This window comes from Camelus bactrianus, chromosome 6, assembly GCF_048773025.1.
Source record: "Camelus bactrianus isolate YW-2024 breed Bactrian camel chromosome 6, ASM4877302v1, whole genome shotgun sequence".
Taxonomy (NCBI): domain Eukaryota; kingdom Metazoa; phylum Chordata; class Mammalia; order Artiodactyla; family Camelidae; genus Camelus; species Camelus bactrianus.
In genome coordinates, this window is record NC_133544.1 from 57454098 (window position 1) to 57474682 (window position 20585).

The 20585-nt window shown below is 32.3% G+C and overlaps 1 protein-coding gene across 1 annotated transcript in view; it reads right to left on the reverse strand.

Moving 5' to 3' along the window:
- Positions 1-20585, reverse strand: part of SCFD1 (sec1 family domain containing 1) — an 88102-nt gene that overhangs the window by 62312 nt on the left and 5205 nt on the right. The window contains exons 3-10 of the mRNA XM_010963018.3: positions 18404-18492; positions 15892-15982; positions 11788-11910; positions 10290-10377; positions 5918-6007; positions 4792-4847; positions 3756-3841; positions 1299-1398 (exon numbers count right to left, since the gene is read on the reverse strand). Coding sequence (XP_010961320.1) covers positions 1299-1398; positions 3756-3841; positions 4792-4847; positions 5918-6007; positions 10290-10377; positions 11788-11910; positions 15892-15982; positions 18404-18492 — 723 coding nt within the window. The remainder of the gene's footprint in view (positions 1-1298; positions 1399-3755; positions 3842-4791; positions 4848-5917; positions 6008-10289; positions 10378-11787; positions 11911-15891; positions 15983-18403; positions 18493-20585) is intronic.

Sequence of the window (20585 nt, forward strand, 5' to 3'; positions counted from 1 at the left end):
AACCCTGCAATCCTGTTCATCATTACCTACTTTATTTTTCTCGAGTACTTTCTACCTTCTGAAATGTTATATATTGCCTGTCTCTACTACCAAAATGTAAGCTATAGGAAGAAAGGAATATTTTCATTTGCTTTATGTATTGCTAAAACCAGGGTCTAGAACGTTCTGTCAGAAAGCACGCACTCCAACAGTGGTTCTTCCGCCTCTTACTAACCTCCTAAAACTAGCTTCCATGTTCCATTACTCAGGGTTTAATTCAGTGGTCCCCAATTCTTCTCGCTCTCTCTGCTGAAATCAGAGTTGCCTACTATCATTGACACTTATCCTAGAGTCCAGAATGGCACAGGACTCTAGGATTAAGAAGTGTGCAGAACCGCCAATTTCCATCAGTAATCCTGAAATCTGATTTATTTAACTACTTTACAGCTAGAGTCTGGGTTTTAAAGAAATAAACCATTCAACCAAAACCCTCTACTGTATGTCTTTCATTTTCTTTCTGTACGACAGTTCAGGCAATCTTTGCAATAATGATGCTATTTTACACTATAACCCTTACAGGCCTGGGCTAGGAGTCAGTGAGTGCTAGTCTTGGCAGAGCCAATAATTCGGGTTCAAATCCTTTAACTTCTACGTCTCAATTTTTCTATCTTACAAATGGGGACAATTCTGGCCCTATTACATAAGTCTTGTACAGAAATTATTTGAGTACATCTTTTCTTCCCATTGCCTTTGAAGACTGGGGCTGCTTTTATTTATCTGTGCCTATCACATGCTATTTACAGTATTTGGTAGATGAATATAGGCTAGTAGCTGAATATATGCACGGATACAGATTTTAGTTTTAAGCATGAAATTACCTATGTGGAATTACTTCAGCAAACATACTGTGTAATATAAAACATACTATTTATTTTTACCATAAAATGAGGCTTAACTGATTCCTAGAAAAAAAGGGAGAAATTATAGCTTTTCTCCCAAGGGAAAACAAATTTATTTACTTAGTATGAAAAAAAAAAAAGCCACTCATTTTCTTCCTTTCTTTTTTTCTCATCTTTCCAACAATACCACTGATTTATCCTATAATTTAAAGGCCATAAATTTGGAACTTTAAACTTCAAGGTTTCACTATTCTCCAGCATCTACATCAAGTGGATACTAAAGTCCATCACTACTTTTGTTCCAGTTTCTCAGCTCCATCCTTCTCATCTGTGTTTCTGTAGCCATGTTAATTTTAAATAAAGGTCAGACCTCTGAATGTTACTACATTTTAGTAAAAAGTGGTATGCTTAGCCTCTTACCAGTACATCATGCACCAATGCTTGATACGTCCAAGTATGGTGTAAAGGAGTTGCCAAATCTATGTTTCTGTCAACAAGGACTAATAAAGGCCTTTGGAAGCTGTAAATATATTGAAAAAAAATGTAACTCTTAATGCCAGTGTACACATCTAAATGCATCTAATACTTTCAGTATATGTCATTTTGATATGAACAATAAGTATGCTAATGCTGACATTCCATAATACTTTGCTTTCTAAAAAATTTTCAAGTACAGTCAGTCAAGTAAAGTAATGCTTTGGACTATTTAGAGCCTGTATATGATGCTAGATTATAAGTCTCACCTAGGAAACTTTCTTAAAGGAAAGAAATCTATACAAATACTTTCACAGAATAATTTTTATAGTAAGAATCAGTTGTTTCTACTCAGATTTATATTTTACATTTTTGAATAAAAGGAAAAAAAGAAAAGCCATTGTCAGCTTCAGAGAAAACAATTACAGGGAGTAGAATCTTACAAATTTATACAAATATTTGATAGCTTACATAAATAACAAATTTCAATTCTTTCCTGTAAACACAAATTCAAAGAAGCAGACAAAAGAAGAGCCTCACAACACCCTATCCCATTATAACATATAAAACTAAAACATCATGCCACAATGGTAACTAATTATATAATTATTCACTTACCAGACACTTCATATATTGTTTAACCCCATCATTATCATTTAGACGTGAAATAAAACACATTTAAAGCGAACTGAGGCACAGTCATCTGATTATCATGTCTGCACAAATGTTAGAGGTTTTGCTTTAGTGGCACTACTGTATCAAGAGTACACATCAATTTTCAATAGGCATTGCTACCTGATAATATTAACTATATCTATTTTCTCCTGCAAGAGAACTAAGACCATTTCAGTAATTCATTACATCCTAATGGGTGTAAGACAGTGAACTCCCAACTGCACTGATTATAAGATTTGGTGATAAAAAGTAGGAGTGGCACCCTTACCACCTACTAGCATTTATTACTCCAGAGCTAGGTGGAAGGCAGGGAGGACAGCCTATGACAGGGTTTATTAAGTCAGCACTATCGACATCTGGGGCTGGTTAATTCCTTATTTTGGGGAGTTGTCCTGGGCAGTGTAGGATGTGCAGCAGTATCTTGTAACGCACCCCGCCAGATTCCAGTAGCATCTACCCAATTGTGACAACTGACATGTCTCTAGACATTACCAAATTTTTGTTGAGAATCATTAGCCCACAACTGGATTCAAACATATTTTACAATAGTCAACAATGGTTGCTGGCTCTTAATTAAAATAATTTAGAAATGCATCCAACAAACTAGAAATAAGACAACTATATTATGCTTATGTAAATACATTTAAAAATTATCCAATTAAAATAATGTCTTTGTATTGATTTCTAAGGCCTATATACACCAGAGCACAATAAAGAGGGAACTACTAAGTAAGGTATGACATAGTGGTTGCTTCTGTTAAAAAAGCAAAAAGTCAGGTGAGAATTTGATGTTTCTGCTCTACTTAATAAGAAATATTTTGAAAAATATTTAAGACCAGTAATGAAATCATAGAACAATTTAAAGTAACATGGGAGGTGAAATAGTTCGATAATTGAAACACAACTTTAGTGTTAACTCCAAATTATAGAAATTGTATATAAGACTATAGGAGCCATTAAAATTGACTTGAAATGAAGTCGGTGGAAGGTTACCATATAATTATTATTCCCAGAAGGCAGCTACACTCTCTGAGTATCAATTTATTTTCACAGGCTTTATTTATTAATTCACCTAAACTAGGGATAATAATTAATTTTCCAAAATACAGTCTAGTCTCCTTGAAATAATTTTCAGCCACTGGTGTGGGTTTCTTTACTTTTTCATCCCAATATTGTCCCAATATTGTAAAGATTATTATCTTTAATAATCAAAAGTTAAATATACTGTAATAGATCTTTTTTAAGTATTTCTATTCCTTAATAATTGAGCAGTCAGTAACTTTGGAATTACCTACTCATGCTAGACATGGTAACAAAGACGATAATACTTTGTTGGTATTTTAATGCAAAAATGGAAACCAGTAAATGGATAAGTAGAAACAGATACAGGTATCACAGGTTTTTCACTTACTTTTTTCTCATTACCAAGAGGCTGAATGATAATTAAAAGGAAATGGCTTCTGACTGTTAAAGCCATATATAACAGAAAATTTTCTCCTACAGATGATAAAAATACAAAACAAAATTCTAACAAAAGAAAGTAAATTAAATAAAATATTCCATTTGTATTTTCAAGAACAATTTGAGTCAAAGCCCTGATTCTGATTTTCTCATTAAAAAGAAACAAATTTCAATTACAAGTATAAGGGTTTTCTATCAGAGAAGAAAAACAACCCCCAAAACTCTACAGATGTTTCATTTTGAAGTGTGTATTAACTAACATAATACCTGAATTGGCCAGCTCCAAGTGTGTCACCTGTAAAAAGACTGTTTCTTGCATCTCTTAGATTTTCCCGAAGTTTCTTATCTAATTTCTGAAAAATGAAGTTTTACATTAATTCTTAAAGAACAGTTTCAGAGAACTTGTATACAGGGTAATACACAGTGTGTTCTTAATTTCATAACTAAAAACTTGGAATTTCTTTATAAAACAGCAATTCTAATATTTTTGCTTCTCATCCTAACTTGGACTTGAAAAGACCAATGCTTTTTCTATTGTGACTCAGACCTGATTTCACTAACAATCACTTTTGTTGACTACTTTTACTTTAGGTACAGGAAACCTTTTGCAGTAATAACCCACCCTCTCTCCCAAAGCATAACTCTGCTTTACCAAGGAAGTGATCTAAATAGTGCTGGCAGTATGAGGCTCCAGAATACAAACGGAATATGTGAAAGAAACCAGCCCTCTATCAGTCAGATTCATCTGGGCTAATAAAACTCAAAATTGCTAGTGTATCTTCCTCCATATTTCCATACCATTTACCTTCTTTTCAGTGACTATAATTTCTCAAATCTCTTTATTTTTTAATCTTTAAAGCAAAATTTTGAATAGTCATTTTAGACTGAATGCTTTACTCCAGTATTGTGGGATAGCAAAATATACTTCACCATTTTAAAAATGATTATGATTGTTAATAAATGTTTGCTAAATAAAGTTAAATATTAAATGACTTGCGGGATCAAATAAGTGTAAGACAAAGATGAATGAGGAACATACATTTTAGTAAAAAAGAAACAGCCTGGAATAGCACATTCACATTGGAGTATATCATTTTACCCCATCACATGGAAGGATACAATGATTATTTTTTATTTTTGGAATCCCGATGTTATAAAATAAAAATAGTTGCCTTTGGTACTTCAATATAGAACCCATAACAATTGTATACATACTTTCTATTAACAGAAAGTACACTTCATGTACTTAGGGAAAACAATTGACACAGTTATTTATCCCCAATGGATATTTGCATGAACTCACCACTGCTACCATTTCTGCTGCTGTTCCTCTTGAACACCTGATGATAGGAACAGCACCTATTTTAACAATAGATGTCGGCAATGATTTCAGCTCTTAATAATTACAATGGATACTTATATATATCACCGTCAAATAATAACACACATTTTCTTTAAAAAAACAACAAGAATCCCGTTTGAAGGTACTGAGAGCAATCAAAAGCAGGCAGTAAGTGGGGGAGGGTAAAACTCTTGAAAGAAGAGATACACACTTGAAAAGTAAGAGATACTTTTAACCAGTTTTCCTCCTAAGGGTACTTTCCAGTCTGCATGGTACACAGGAGAAAAAGCTCAAGCAGAAAACAGATTTACTGAGCTGGGAAATCAAAGATTTCATTTCTGGGCTCAAAATTAAAGGGAAAAATCCCTGAAAAGGAGGGAGCCCCAAAATCTACACACAAATTCTCCTCAAACTTTTGTCTGTATCCTAAACTACACATGTATCTCCTTTAATTTTCTCATTTGTGAAATGGAGAGAAATTTTACTAATCTAGTGTGAAGTTTGTTTTAACTGAAAGGTGTCTGCAAAATTAAAACTGCAATTAGGTTTTTAAACAGATCTATTATTAATAGTAAAGAATAAAGTCATACATTAAATTACTAAACACAATTTATAAGTAAATTTAGATATTCCAAAGACATGTTTAAAATTTTCAGAGTATGCTGGATTAATATCATATGTAAATTTCATGTTTTCTGGTGCCTTGGGAATTTGCCTTAATAGTACCAGGCATGTATCTCTCTAATTAAACATGTATTTTGAGATTTTTCATAATGAAATATTAAAAGAAAATTAGCAGGCACATAGGTAAAGTCACCAACAAACATACAAACAATATATTAGAAAGTTACAATTGCCAGAGATGACTTGGGTGACAACAGATCTGCTAAATGATAACTACATTAAATTATTAAGAGAATTGTGGTTTTATATAGTACAGAATGTGTATTTTATCACAACTGTGGAAAGAGGGCCTGCAGAGATCCAGATAGATAACTGAGGATCATATTACAGTATAACAGGTTAAATGAGTTGTTAAATAATTAATTTGCCTTGAAGAAATAAATAGAAAGATTTGAAAACTTACCCAGTGTAACAAAAAAGCAGAAGAGGCTATCAACAATAGTGTCCATAACAGTTTCCATTTCCGTGTCTGTGATATCTGGTCTGTTAATGGCTAAAGTGACATGGGGAGCGGGAAAAAAAAGCAATTAAAATTTATGCCTTGTTTTTAATAAACTTAAAATTATTATCAAATACCTATCAATTTGCAGGTTGATAATATTTATAATATTCAAATAAGTAAAAATTTTTATGCTGTAAACCTTAAGTGAACAACTATCCACTTAAAATTGTAATACCTCAGGAAAAAAAAAAAACCACCTCTGTATCAGTAGTAATAATGAGTAGTATCAATATTAGAGTAGTAATAAGAAAACCCACCACAAAAATTATACAGAATTTTTGCTAGAGCAAATAGGAAAATAAGTATCATAGTCCATAATTTTATTCACAAACATTAGATGGCCTCAAGAAACTACTGATCTTATTATCCAACTCCTGTCAGAAAAGGATAATATAAATCAGTTATCGCAAGACCAATATCATATACATTTTCTTTGTATTATAACAAATTATTTGAATTTCTTTTTCTGATCTGTGAAACTGCATGGAGTGGTCCTCAAACTTTAGTGAGTATAAGGGTCACTCTAAGAATATGAGAGAAGAGAAAAAAGCTTTTCTGGAAGCTATTAAAAATGAAAGGTTCTTAGCCCTTTCCCTCAGGGATTCAATTCAATAGATTTGGGACAATTCTAGGAAATCTGCAATTTTGACAAAGACTTCGGGTGATTCTTGGGGCTACATTTTTTTTCTTTTTTGTCCCATTTCTTTCTTGGAACTTTAAGAACCAACATTTCAAATGTTTTAAAAGGTAAGAGTAATAACGGACACTAGTCAGGAAGGAAGAATAAATGGGGAGGTGGCAGGCCGACTTACTAAGCTGATAATCAGTGACTTTGCTATCTTGTCTACTTTACTGTACCCTGGCTTCCACATTTGAAACACAGTTTGTTGGGCTACACTTTTAGAAACATTGCTGTGAAGGCTGTCCTTGACAGTCAAAGACCTTGCCTTATTCATCTTCCTATCTCTCACAGTACCTAGGCCCAGTGTCTGACAAGTAGATGTTCAGTAGCTATTTGTTAAAAGACTGACTGGACTAAAATATTGTCTGTATAATATTTTTAATTTCCCAGAATCCTGAATGCAAAAATAAATATAAAATTCACTACAACTTGTGATTAGCATGAGAGGAAAGCAGAATCCAATTAGATATATCAAAGTATTCAAAGAAAGTATGGCACATGCAGAGAACATAAAAATAACAATGACCTTAACCAGGCAACAGAGAATCTGGACGAGGAAATGTGCCGCTATTCAGCATTGCAGACTGCCATCTATCCAAATCAGATAATAGAAATGGCATAAGAATACAATGTGAATGATATAAATTCAGGGGACACCAAACCAGAGAAATACTCAGCTCATTCTGTCAATCACTGGTTCAGGTAAAATCTATACAAAGCCTGAAGCCTTCAGGTCCTACACCCTAGTCCCACACTGACCTGAACAGTCAAACACTGTCCATCAATAACTTCACCTCACTTTCGATAACCTGGTTTGCCTGAGACATTAGCCTAAGTCTAACTGAGGTGACAAATCTGGTTCTTTTCCTGGATAAATAAATTCCCAATCCATGGAAATAAGGTGATACAAATTGAATCCATGGTATTAATATATTTGATTTATGTTTAGAATTATCTGTTTAAGATTATTAGTTAAAGTACTTGGAATGTTTGAAAGGATGTGGCACATAATTACATAATTGTTAAGAGCACTATCTCTAGAATGAATGCCTGGGTTTTGTAACCTGGTTCTACCATTTCCTTATTAAGTTACTTAACATCTGTGCCTCAGTTTTTTCATCTAGAAAATAGAAATAATATTAAAACCTACTTCATAAAGGTATTCTGAGGAGTAAATGAACTTATATTGTGAAGTATGTACAGGGCAATCTATTATTATAATTATACTATTGAGAATCTGGGCGATTAATCATGTGATTATACTATAAAATTAATAAATTAAATTTATACTTTAAACTCAATAATTAATAATTTCAGACTTGTGATTTTTAAGTTGAGAGATCAGAAAATACATTTATAAATACTTAAATATTTAATGAATTTAGACTCAATGTAAATTTAATTATTTTAAATAATTATTTGAATATTTGGGTAGATTTTGTTTGTTAGATTTGTAAATTTGCCTGGTCTGGTATTTGAAGTACTTAAAACTATTCAGCCATTAAAGTCATGAAATTCTGCTGTTTGCAGCAACATGGACTTGGAGGGTATTACACTAAGTGAAATAAGTCGAGACAGAAAGACAAATACTGTATGTTACTTATATGTGGAATCTAAAAAATACAACAAACTAGTGAATGTAACAAAAAAGAGGCAGACTCACAGCTACAGAGAACAAATGAGTGGTTTCCAGTGGGGGTGGGGGTGGGCACATAGAGGGAGGGATTAAGAGGAACAAACTATTACTTATTAAATAAGCTACAAGGATATATTGTACAATACAGGTAAAACAGTCAATATTTTACAATAAATATAAATGGAATATAACCTTTTAAAAGTATGAATCATTATATTGTATACCTGTAACTTACATTAACTATTCATCAATTTAAACAAATTAAAAAATTAATATACTGAATTTATAAATGCAACTAAACTGTTTAAGGGAATTTAACAAGCTAAGCTTGTTGACTAAGTTTGTTAAATGGGACTGATTAGGATTTAGCTGTTCAATCTGAGTTAATCGATTAAAGAAAAAGTAAAGGTGCTTATCTCTATGTAACTAGATTTAGAAATAAGGTAACAAAATTTATAAATTTAGCTTAAAAGCTTAAGGGAAACTAGGTTTTAAACATGTAACTTAAGTAGCTAATTAATTTAAAAGTCAATTAACTGTAAATAGATGTCTGTTAGTAACTACAGTACTGTCAAAAATCTCTTACATAGTCAATTCAGCAAATACGTACACCCATTTAGAGACGCTGCTTAATTTCAACAAAAGGCATGCTGTGGAGCTCAATGAAATCAAAAGATTCATGTTCTCTTCTCTTAGGGAGTTTACCATCTGGTCCAGTGTTTTATAATAGGATACCACTGGCATTTTTTGCAGAACAATTTTCTGTTTGAGTATGGTTTACACACTGCAAAACATCTAGCATCCCAAGTCCCTGTTCACTAAATGCTAGTGCTAATTGTGACAATAAAAAACTGTCCTCACACATTTCCAAATGCCCCATGGTGGGGACATACCCCCTACTTTAAAACCACTGAAATTTTAGGCATCCCCAAACATCTCAATTCCTAAGTATGAAGTTAATAATTATTTCACTGAATTGGCTGATCACATCTGTGGTCTGTAATTTTCTTTAAAATATTTAAATAACTAATCAATGGGCATAGATTTTCAGTTAAGTAAAATGATTAAGTTCTAGAGATCTGCTATACAAAATTGTACCTAAGTCAATAATACTGTATTGTATACTTAAACATGTTAAGAGGGTAGATCTCAAGTTATGTGTTTTTACAAAAAAAAAAAAAAAATCAACACAGACAATAAAATGTGGTGTGGGTGTATGCATGTGTGTGCACATGCATGTCTGTAAATTTTAATCTACATTCAAGGATGGTCTGTTTACCAAAACTGGAAACACAAACTTCAGAGGTGGTCCAATAACATTTTATCAAATACCAATACCCAATCATACTACTATAAGAAATCAAGGGAGTCTAACACTTGGGAATGGCACTTATATTTCATTCTGTAACAGTGCTTTAGTAGCTGCTGACTCTGTTGTCTGATCTTAACAAAAAGCAACATTAACCAACTTTTCTGAATGCTTATTATATGCCAGTAACTGTTCTAGGCATTTGACACACATTAATCCATTTAATTTCCACAAAAACTCTGAGGTAGGTAGCACTATTATTCTCATTTTACAGATGAGGAAACTAAAGCAGAGTAAACTTGTTCTTACCCAAGAGTCAAAGTATTAAAAGACTGACTACATCCTACCACTAAAATACTGTCTTTCTTGCCATGAGTGAACCATTCACTCAAGTTGCTGTGGGGTACCTAAAAGGCCAGATAATTGGTACTGCATTGAGCTTACAAAACAGATTCAGTGAATGTTATCTATACGTGACAGAATTCAGTCTGAAACTTGTTTTCCTTGTGTGCTTTAAAAAAATCTTTCATAGCTCTACTGCTGTAAACAAAGCTGCTTTTGGAGTACACTAAACATGTTCTTTTTTTTTTACAGTACACTGTTCATTTTGTTAACAATGAATTACAATATTCCTATTTTTACATACCACGATATGAAACAAGCTCCTTATTTTGATTACATAATACAAACATATCATCTTCCAAAGTAATAAAATTCAGATACTGATCAAAAACCTAGAAACAAAAAGAAAAGGGTTTCAAGTCAGTTTTACAATATTGAATGCACATGTAGTTTGATTTAATCTACAAACGGTAAAATGTAAAAAATTACAATTACATGCAATAACTAAGAATTATACCATGTATCAGATTGCCTATTTGGCAAGAATGAGAAGTTAACATTAAAAAGCAATAAAAAACAAGCCTTTAGGAAATAAATTATCAAGGAGAGTAACATTTTCAGGAAATAAAATTTAGGAATATATAAAAATTTTTTTAAAATTGTGGTTGGGATGGAGAAGGATATCAATTTTGAAGAGAAGCCACAATTTTATTTTTTATATTCATTTTAATCACACTTTCCTAAGTCACAGTAACTATTTTTGCACTGTGAACCATATTTAGAGGAGGGGAAAAGTTTTTTGGTTTTTAAAACAATATTCCTTTTCTAAATTAAAATTAAAAAATTTTTAATGGAGGTACTGGGGATTAAACCCAGAACCTTATGCATGCTAAACATGTGCTCTACCACTGACTATATCCTCCCCACTAGGTGGGGAAGGGTTATACTAGTTCTTTACTAGTGCAAATTAGGAGAAAAATTAAGAAATCTGTTTGAGATATGTTAAATTTAATTAAATTGAAAACTTCTATTATTTCATATAAAATTAATGATAAATTTTGGAAGAGAAAGAAGATGTAAGCCTCAAGAACTAATCAGAAGTAGTAGTGAACCATGTAAATCTAAGAATAAAAAATCTATTAGTGGTGAAAAATGGAAAGTAAGTGCATGGTTGTTTAGTCTTTTATTTGCTCTATATCATTCTGTAGAATTTTCACTTATAACTTGTCCAAATTTCAAGAAGCACAGGGCAAAACAGGCCTATAACCAAAAATATATTTTACAGATTTATTTATAATTAAGCTAAACCTGACTAAAAGTCACTGTGATATAGAATTGCTGGCCTGCTGTGAATTCCTTCTTTCTTATAATATGCAACATAGCACCTTTGGATACTCTCCTAACTAAAAAAACATGTGAAGATAGTACGGTGACTATAGTGATTATAGACAAAACAAAGTCAAAATATTCTAAGTATAACTTATGATAACACGATTGTCAAACTATTTCTAAGCTGAGCTAAGAAGTTTATACAAATCCCGGCCTAAAACAAAAATTGATTCATCTTTTTATTTTTGTCTTTCAAATTCATTGAATTATAAGTTCCTTTAGTTTGGTTTATTTGGCCTAGTTCAAGTTGAAGATAATTTACATTAACAGAACTCTTTCTAAAAGTACTGAGTCTAAATATTTCTTAGGTTGTTCTGGTCCTCTGTAAATCAGACACCTATGTTGATTAACAGGTTTCAGAATATTGCTAAACTTTACATTGACAAAATTTTGAGTGCAACCAAATCTCTTACCTTGGCTACTTGTGTTACTGCACTAGCTGCTAAGGCTGCATTTGCAATATCTTCCAGTTTACCTCTTGAGATGGCAGAAATAAAATTTAAATAATATGATTCATAGAGTTGGTTTCGAAGATCCTATAAATACAATGAATATTTCATTCTTACAGGATAGCATGAAGGATGATGACAAATAAAAACCTTTTAGATACAATAAGAACAAGGTTTTAAAGAATATACATATTTAAAAGACAGGTTTTACAAATGATACAAAAAAAGTATCCCCAGAGAACAAAGTTATGAAGAGGTACTGGTTATTTGGTTACAGAAGTAACTGACATATATTTTAATAATTAAAGTTATGATATTACAATTGTATTATCAATAAAATCTTATTAATTACAATACTGCATAAAACTGCTTTGAAACAGCTTATCTAGGTTTTCTTAAAAGTATCCAGAAGTGGTTCTCTTATATAGTTTAAATGCTAAATATATTTGGCAGATACTACCTTCTACTGCTGCAGTCATGTGACAATACAACAAATACTTCCTTCATTGTACACAGACATGTTATAATTCCAATGACTGATTCTAGAAGTATTCCTTCTCGACCATCCAAAAACAGAGTCACTTAAAGTTATGTTAACTCTTCAATGAAATTTACTTATCTTCTTTAATTCTATCCAAATAGGTCTCTAAATAAGCATATTTCTTCAAATCTAAGATAATATCAATTGTAACAGGTAGTGTTATTTAAGTAACGCTAAGAAAGAATTAATGCTGCCAATAAAATTTTATAACACACCATCAATTTTAAGATGCATATGGTTTCAGAGATGTTGAAATGTGAAAACCTGAGGGTCTGGAGCCTGTGTGAGGAAGGTGACTGATCAGGACAGTGGTTCAATAAATCCTGGGAGACTGATTAAAGGAATGAGGATTGAGAGAACTGAGAAAATAAGTAATTATGCTGAGGCTATTGGAAGCCATGGTTTTCGTTGTCAGAGAAAGGAGTTACAGATTTGAAAAAAAAAAAACCAAAAACAAAAACAAAAAGCTAGAATGAATCCTGCATTTTTTAACTGAAACAATTTTGGAGGTTATCTGTTTGTCTACATATCTAGTGAGATAAGTTGGAAGATTTATAGCATTAAGTATTGATATAAACATACACATATGTACATATATATATTTCCTAGCTCTGTTCATTGAGAGGGCCTAAGAACTGTGACCCTCTAGTAGCATTGAGTACCTAATGCTCAGACACTGATTTCTAAATACTATTCTCTACCAAAAAGCAACCAGGGCTCCTTAGACAAATGGCTGAAACTTGAATTGGGACAGAGAAAGTAAAAGATGAGACTAGAATAACTTATCACACCAAAAAGTAAGGAAATGATCAAAGAATGATGGAGACATTTCAAAAGGACACAGAAGTTCAGAAATGTTGCAGGATACAAGATTAATATAAAGGAGTCAACTAGGTATCTACAGACTTGCAATGAGTAATCCTAAAAATGAAATTAAGAAAACAATTCCATTCACAATAGCATTTACAAAAATACAAAGGAATGCATTTAGCAAAGGAAGTGTGTAACTTACATTCTGCACACTACAAAACATTACTGAAAGGAATGTTAAAAGATCTAAATAAATGAAAAGCTATTCCATGCTCATGGATCAGAAAATTTAATATTGTTAAGATGGCAATACTCTCCAAACTGATCTACAGGTTCAGTGCAATTGCTATCGCAACTCCAGGTGTTTCTTTATGGAAACTCACAAGCTAATCTTAAAATTAATATGAAAATCCAAAATATCCAGAAAAGTCAAAACAATCTTGAAAACAAAGTATAAAGTTGGAGAGCTCAAGTTCCCAATTTCAAAACTTGCTACAGAGCAAGAGTAATCAAGACAGTGTCATACTGGCATAAGGACAGACACAGAGATCAATGGAAAAAAAACTGAAAGTCCAGAAATAAAGCAACTTATCTATTGTTAATTAATTTTTGACAAAGCTGTCAAGACTGTTCATTGGGGAAAGAATAATCTGTCCAACAAATCATGCTGGGACAACTGGACAGCCCCATGCAAAAGAATGAAGTTGGACATCTACCTTACAGCATATAAAAATTAACTCAAAATGCATCAAAGACCTAAACACAAGAGCCAAAACTATAAAAATCTTCAAAGAAAACAGAGATTTGGCAATAATTTCTTATATATGACACCAAAGGAACAAACAACTACAGAAAAAATAAAGTTTAAAATCAAAATTAAAAATTTTTTTGTGTTCCAAAGGATACTATTAAGAAAGTGAAACGCTAACCCACCACAGGAGGGAAGAAAATATTTACAAATAATATACTTGATAAGAGTCTAGTATTAAAAAAATATAAAGCACTTTAACAACTCAAAAATAAAGACAACCCAATTAAAACCTGGACAAGTGTTCTGAATAGACATTTCTCTAAAGATAATTATGGCCAATAAGCACATGAAAAGATGCTTAATATCTTTAGTCATCAGGGAAATGAAATCACAACCAGTTAGATATCATTTTGTACTCACTAGGACGGTGACAATCAAAATGTTGGATAATAAAAAGTATTGGCAAGGACCTGGAGAAACTGGAACCCTCAAACACTGGTAGAGGGAATAGAAAATGATGCAATCACTTTGGAAAATAGTCTGTCAGTTCCTCAAAAGGTTAGCCATGGTGTTATCATCCGACCCAGCAGTTCCACTCCTACGTGTTCATGGACATAGGAAGAATGAAAACATATGTCTATATGGAAACTTGTACACAAATGTTTATAATAGTATTGTTTGTAACAGCCATCAAAAGCAACACAAATGATAAATGAATAAACAAAATTTGGTATATCCCTACAACAGAATATTATTCAGCAATAAAAAGGAAAGAATACTGATACATCTACAATATGGATGAATCCTGAAAATATTATGCTAAGAGAAAGAAGTCAGATATAACAGACCATGTATATAATTCCATTCATATGTAGTATTCTGAACAGGCAAATACATAGAAACAAAAAGTACCTTAGGGGTGAGGGTGCAGGGGTTGAGTATGTAATAGTTACGGTGATGAAAATGTTAGAAGGTTATTACAGTGATGGGTGCGCAACTCTGAGAATTATACTAAAACCACTGAATTGTATACTTTGTACACTTTGGGTGGGTTGTATGGTATGTGAATTACATTTCAATAAAGCAGTTATAAATAAAGGAAAGATGAAGGGATGATAAATTGCACCTCTTTTAAAAAAAATGGCAGTTTTGTTTATGCAGGGTAAAAGAGAAAGATGGGCATCATTAGCTATGCAGGACACAAAATATGTGACCTTCATTAACAAAAAGCAATTTGATTCAACAGTCAATAACAAGTAAAGATGCTTGTGACCTGTGGCAGACACTGTAGCTACCTATCCAATGTCTATTTTCCCCTTCTTCCTTACTAAAATAATACAGATTTTATTTGGGTGGCAAAACACTCTAAATACTAACTTTCGCGATCTCCCTTGAAGCTAATTCTATGCAGTGAGACATTAATGGAAGTCTTCTGGGAGTTTCTGGAAAAGTTTAGCTTTCCTAATAAAAATGAACAGTCAGGGCTGGCACAATCCATTTCCCCCTTCTTCTCGCCTTGAACACAGATGTGATGTCTACAGCTGCAGCTACCATCTTGCATCCATGAAGCAACAAGCAAGACAATAAAAAACAACAAACTAAAGATGACATATCAAAAAGACAGAGGGAGCCTGAGTCTTTGATTACTTTATAGAGCTGTTATACCAACTTGGACTCCTACTCTGACTTCCCATTATCTTAGAATAATACAAAGGTAATATAGTTAGGTTTTCTGTTTTTTTGTTTTTTTTTTTAAAGCTGGACTCAGTCTTAATCAATATAATGTTTCTCAGCCAAAAAAAATTTAAATCTTTCAATCTATTTAAAATTCAAAGCTAGTCTCAAAAATCAAAGTGGGAAATTGAATAAGCAGATTTCTGATTTTTTTGCCCAGGACATCTAACAATTTTTTTGGAAAAATTCTGTTTCCACCTTCAAGAATCAGGAAAATATGAACTCATATTACCTGGCACATTCTGTCAATATTTTCCTCGGTTGGCATTACAAAGTACACTGCAGGAACATCCGGAATAGGATCTCGATCAGAGTGCAAAAGCCTAGAAGACATAAAGAATATAAAACTCACTTTTTTCTTAGTCACTTATCTAAAATGAAAGTTTAAAACAGTATTTCTCAAACTAGGAGTTGAACAGTTCAAGGACAGTGACCAGTACTCTAAAAGCTCTTGTGACAATCATTTAATACAGCTTTCTCCTTATATCAATGTTAATATTATTTATTAGTAATATCCTAAATCTCAATCTTCTTTTCTTCTACTCCAATCACCTTACTTCTAATACCACTTATGGTCAGACAGTCTCCTTAACCAATATTCTCCTTGGGTGAGAACTAAAGCACATTTAAAGTCAGTTTTATTCCTATGGTAGGGGGTGGTAAGTGGGAGGAAAGTGTAGTTCCCCAAGAGAGGGAAAACAGAAAGCTAGAACTATCTTTAGAAACAATAAAAAAAAATTAACCATAAATAAAATCAAATATAATTTTTAAATGAAAGGTATATGATAGCTTCCTTAAAATTTTAAGAGAATCTGTATTTTTTTATTTATTGCTTCATAAGAGAATACACAAGAGATCATCTAAGCATTTCATAGATTACATCACTTGACAGTTTCCTCTTTTATAATTCAGGAAGCATTTCATTCAAGTATCCCAGTATCAAATGACAAGATGTCTTTATTCTCCACTGTAAGATTTTACCAAGCTTACATCAGGAAATACAACCAATGTTCAATTTTTACATTATTCCAGTTATCCTCCTATAAGCAATATTCTGTATACAACCTTCTATATTCAACCTCCTATATATACAATATTTCAGTCATCCTTCTATAAAAAAGAGAGAGAAAGAGGCACATACTTCCAGTGAGTCTGCATTTAATAACTTCTTTCCATCTGTTTGGCTGCTGCTAACTGACACCAGAAAGATTATAATGTGATGGCAGTCATTGGCTATTGTTTTCTTGCCCTGGCTGTCCAACTACCTAAAGGGCTACAACCACCATTTCATACAAATCAGCCTAAACCAGCCTGCACAATATATATTGATGAAGTATTCTCTAGCAAACAGGGAAGAATATTCAGAGGTAGGGTGTGCAGGAATTTACCAGAGTAGCCATGTAATCTTTTCACGCTCTGGTGGCAACAGCAACAGGCGGGCAGAGAGAACACACAACTCTTAATCTGGCAGACTATCGTGTCACTCCTTAAGGAAGTAATGAGTTAGGCCTCACTTTTGTTAGTCACTGTTACTGAGCCACTATGGTTCAGAAGACAAACAGCCCAGAATTAGTGGTCAAGCAATCTGGCCACAACTATGCTCTTAATTACCTGTATAATTGTGGGACAATCTCTTAAACTCTATAAACTTTAGTCTTTTCATTAGTAAAACAAAATAAAGGAGTTAATCGGTAAGGTAGCAACAGTAACCAATGCTTATAATAAACCATTATTTTGAAGGATGGCATCAAGCTTAACTTCAGTTTAGATCATAAGCATTAATTAACATGTCACCAACAACAAATTTGTGTTTCAAGACTGACATAAAAATGAAAGGAAAAACATGTTGAATGCCATATTTCATCAAACCTAAGGTGCTATCAATTTTAAAACATACTATTATTTACAACATGCAGAAAAATAGAAGTAATGCAATATTCTACTAATTTAAAACCAATATTCAATATAAAATTGAAGAATTTAACCAGATTCTGGTATGTTACTCACTGGAAATCTAAAACCACATTCCCAATAAAAGAGCACATTATAATTCAGTATGTTATAATATTACAGAATAAAAATTGGTTATAACATCATAAAAAGAACAAAATGCAAATAGGTTAGAACACCATAAAACTGGACTCTTTCAGTACATAAAAGTATTGGCATCTGTTCCTAAATATAGACCCTCTCCAAATGTTCTATTAGGCCAAGTCTACAAAGTAATGCAATTTGTTTTATACATCAGACATATAAGCAGTATAATCAAATAAATATAGCAGTTAAGAAGACAACATAGATAGCCTCCTATGGTGATTAACAGTCATTACTTCAGTTACTTAAATTTTTGATATTAATGATAAACTAATTTAGATATTCTCCTTTTTAAAAAGTAAATCTGAATTAAGGGAATAAAAATTTTTCAGAGCAGAAAGAAACCTTGAGACAACCAGTTATTTTCCTTTACATAAGAGGGTAAACTGGTCTGTAGGAAAAGACACAAGGGAGAAAATTTAAATTCTGTAATTTTAAAGCCTCAGACTGAGGATTATTTTTAACTTCAGAAGTAAAGGTTGAATATAAGAAGATAAGGGAAAAAATGTTGTTCTACATATACAAGTAATATATAGCCTAACACTATTTTCTTTATAAAAATCCCTTAATTTGATTTCAGAGGGGAGAAATAAAATTTTAACAATGTATTTGAAAACAAAAGCCATTACTGGAAATACATTAAAACTCACAGATGCAGAGTGATTCCCATGTCTCTTAGCTCCTTCACAGACAGAAGAGGAGAGATGATATCTTGGCCAAATCTGTCATAAATGAGCACCTACGTAAAAAAAAAAATTATGTGTTTCTTAAATATCATTAATAAAGAACAGTGAACAGCCAGTACAGAATCCAATATTAAGATAATGTTGAAGTACATTTTATTTTAATATACTAAATTCTTATACTTACCTTTATCTAATATTTTCCATAATTATTTACCAAAATGTCCATTCATTTAGTAATCCTTCTTAAAAGCATTACTCTTAAAAGCATTATTACTTAGGCTAAGATAATTATATAAGCTTCTTACAAAATACTTTTACTAGGTTAAATAACATACTTGAGACTAGAGAATCTTCATCTTAAGCTGTAATAAACGACTTTGAACATACAGCAAAGTCACATACACTCCCCTACCCAGTTCATACATATCCTTTCTAAAAAGAGAGAAGTAAAAATTAGTCACTCTCAAAACTAATGCTTAACAAGTTCCAAGACTGTAAAGAAAATTTAGTAACTTAAGCATCTCAGGTTAGTAAGATACTCATTTTAAAAATTAAGTCCCTAAAAAAGACCTGCTATCCTTGTTCTGTCATGTGCATTTCTTCATATTCTAAAAGTATTAAAATGGACAACTTTGATGAGAAGTAAGAATTCCAACTGGATCTTCTAACTCAAAATTAGTTTTAGAGTTAAGGCAAATAAAATAGACACTTCAACTAACAGGTGTTTTTCACAACTGCGTCAATAATTCTTTATGGAGTAAGAAATTGCTAATGAGAGGATAAAACATGCTGTTACATAAAAACACAGTTTTCTTGAATGCCAGCATTTCCTTTAGAAAAGCTACAAATCTTCCTGCTCTAGTTACAAAAGGTTGGATGCTGCATCCTTTAGAAGTCGTCTTCTTAGACATATGGGTCAGTGGAATAGAATAGAGAGCCCAGAAATAAACCCACACACCTATGGTCAATTAATCTTCAACAAAGGAGGCAAGAATGTTTAATGGATAAAAGACAGTCTCTTTGGCAAGTGGTGTTGGGAAAGCTGGACAGCCACATATAGATCAATGAAATTAGAACACTCCCTCACACTATACACAAAAATAAACTCAAAATGGTTTAAAGACTTAAACATAAGATAGGACATCATAAATCTCTTAGAAGACAACATAGGCAAAACATTCTCTAACATAAATTGTAGAAATGTTTTTATAGATCAGTCCACCAAAGCAATACAAATAAAAGCAAAAAAAAACTAAAATGGGATCTAATCAAGCTTATAAGCTTTTGCATAGCAAAGGAAACCATAAGCAAAATGAAAAGGCAACCCACAGACTGGAAGAAAATATCTGCAAGTGATGTGACTGACAAAGGGGCTTAACCTCCAGAATATACAAACAGCTCATACAACTCAATAACAAAAAAACAAACAACTCAATCAAAAAACAAGCAGAAGACCTAAACAGACATTTCTCTAATGAAGACATACAAATGGCCAATAGGCACATGAAAGGATTCTCAGTATCACTAATTATCAGAGAACTGCAAATCAAAACTACAATGAGGTATCACCTCACACCAGTCAGAATGGCCATCATTCAAAAGTCCACAATGATAAATGCTGGAGAGGGTGTGGAGAAAAGGAACACTCCTACACTGTTGGTGGGAATGTAAATTGGGGCAGCCACTATGGAAAACAGTATGGAGATTCCTTGAAAAACTAAAAATAGACTTACCATATGATCCAGCAATTCCATTCCTGGGCACATATCCAGAAAAGCTGAAAATTCTAATTTGAAAAGGTATGTGCATCCTAATTCGAAAAGATATGCTCACAGCAGCACTATTTACAATAGCCAAGACGTGGAAACAGCCTAAGTGTCCATCAACAGAAGACTGGTTTAAGAAGACATGGCATGCATATATATATATATATATATATATATATATATATATATATATATATATATATATATAAATGGCCTATTACTCAGCCACAAAAAAGAGTGAAATATTGCTACTTACAGAAATATGGATGAACCTAGATAATATCATACTAAGTGAAGTCAGTCAGACAGAGAAAGACAAACATTATATGATATCACTTATATGTGGACTCTAAAAAATAATATAAATGAATCTATATACA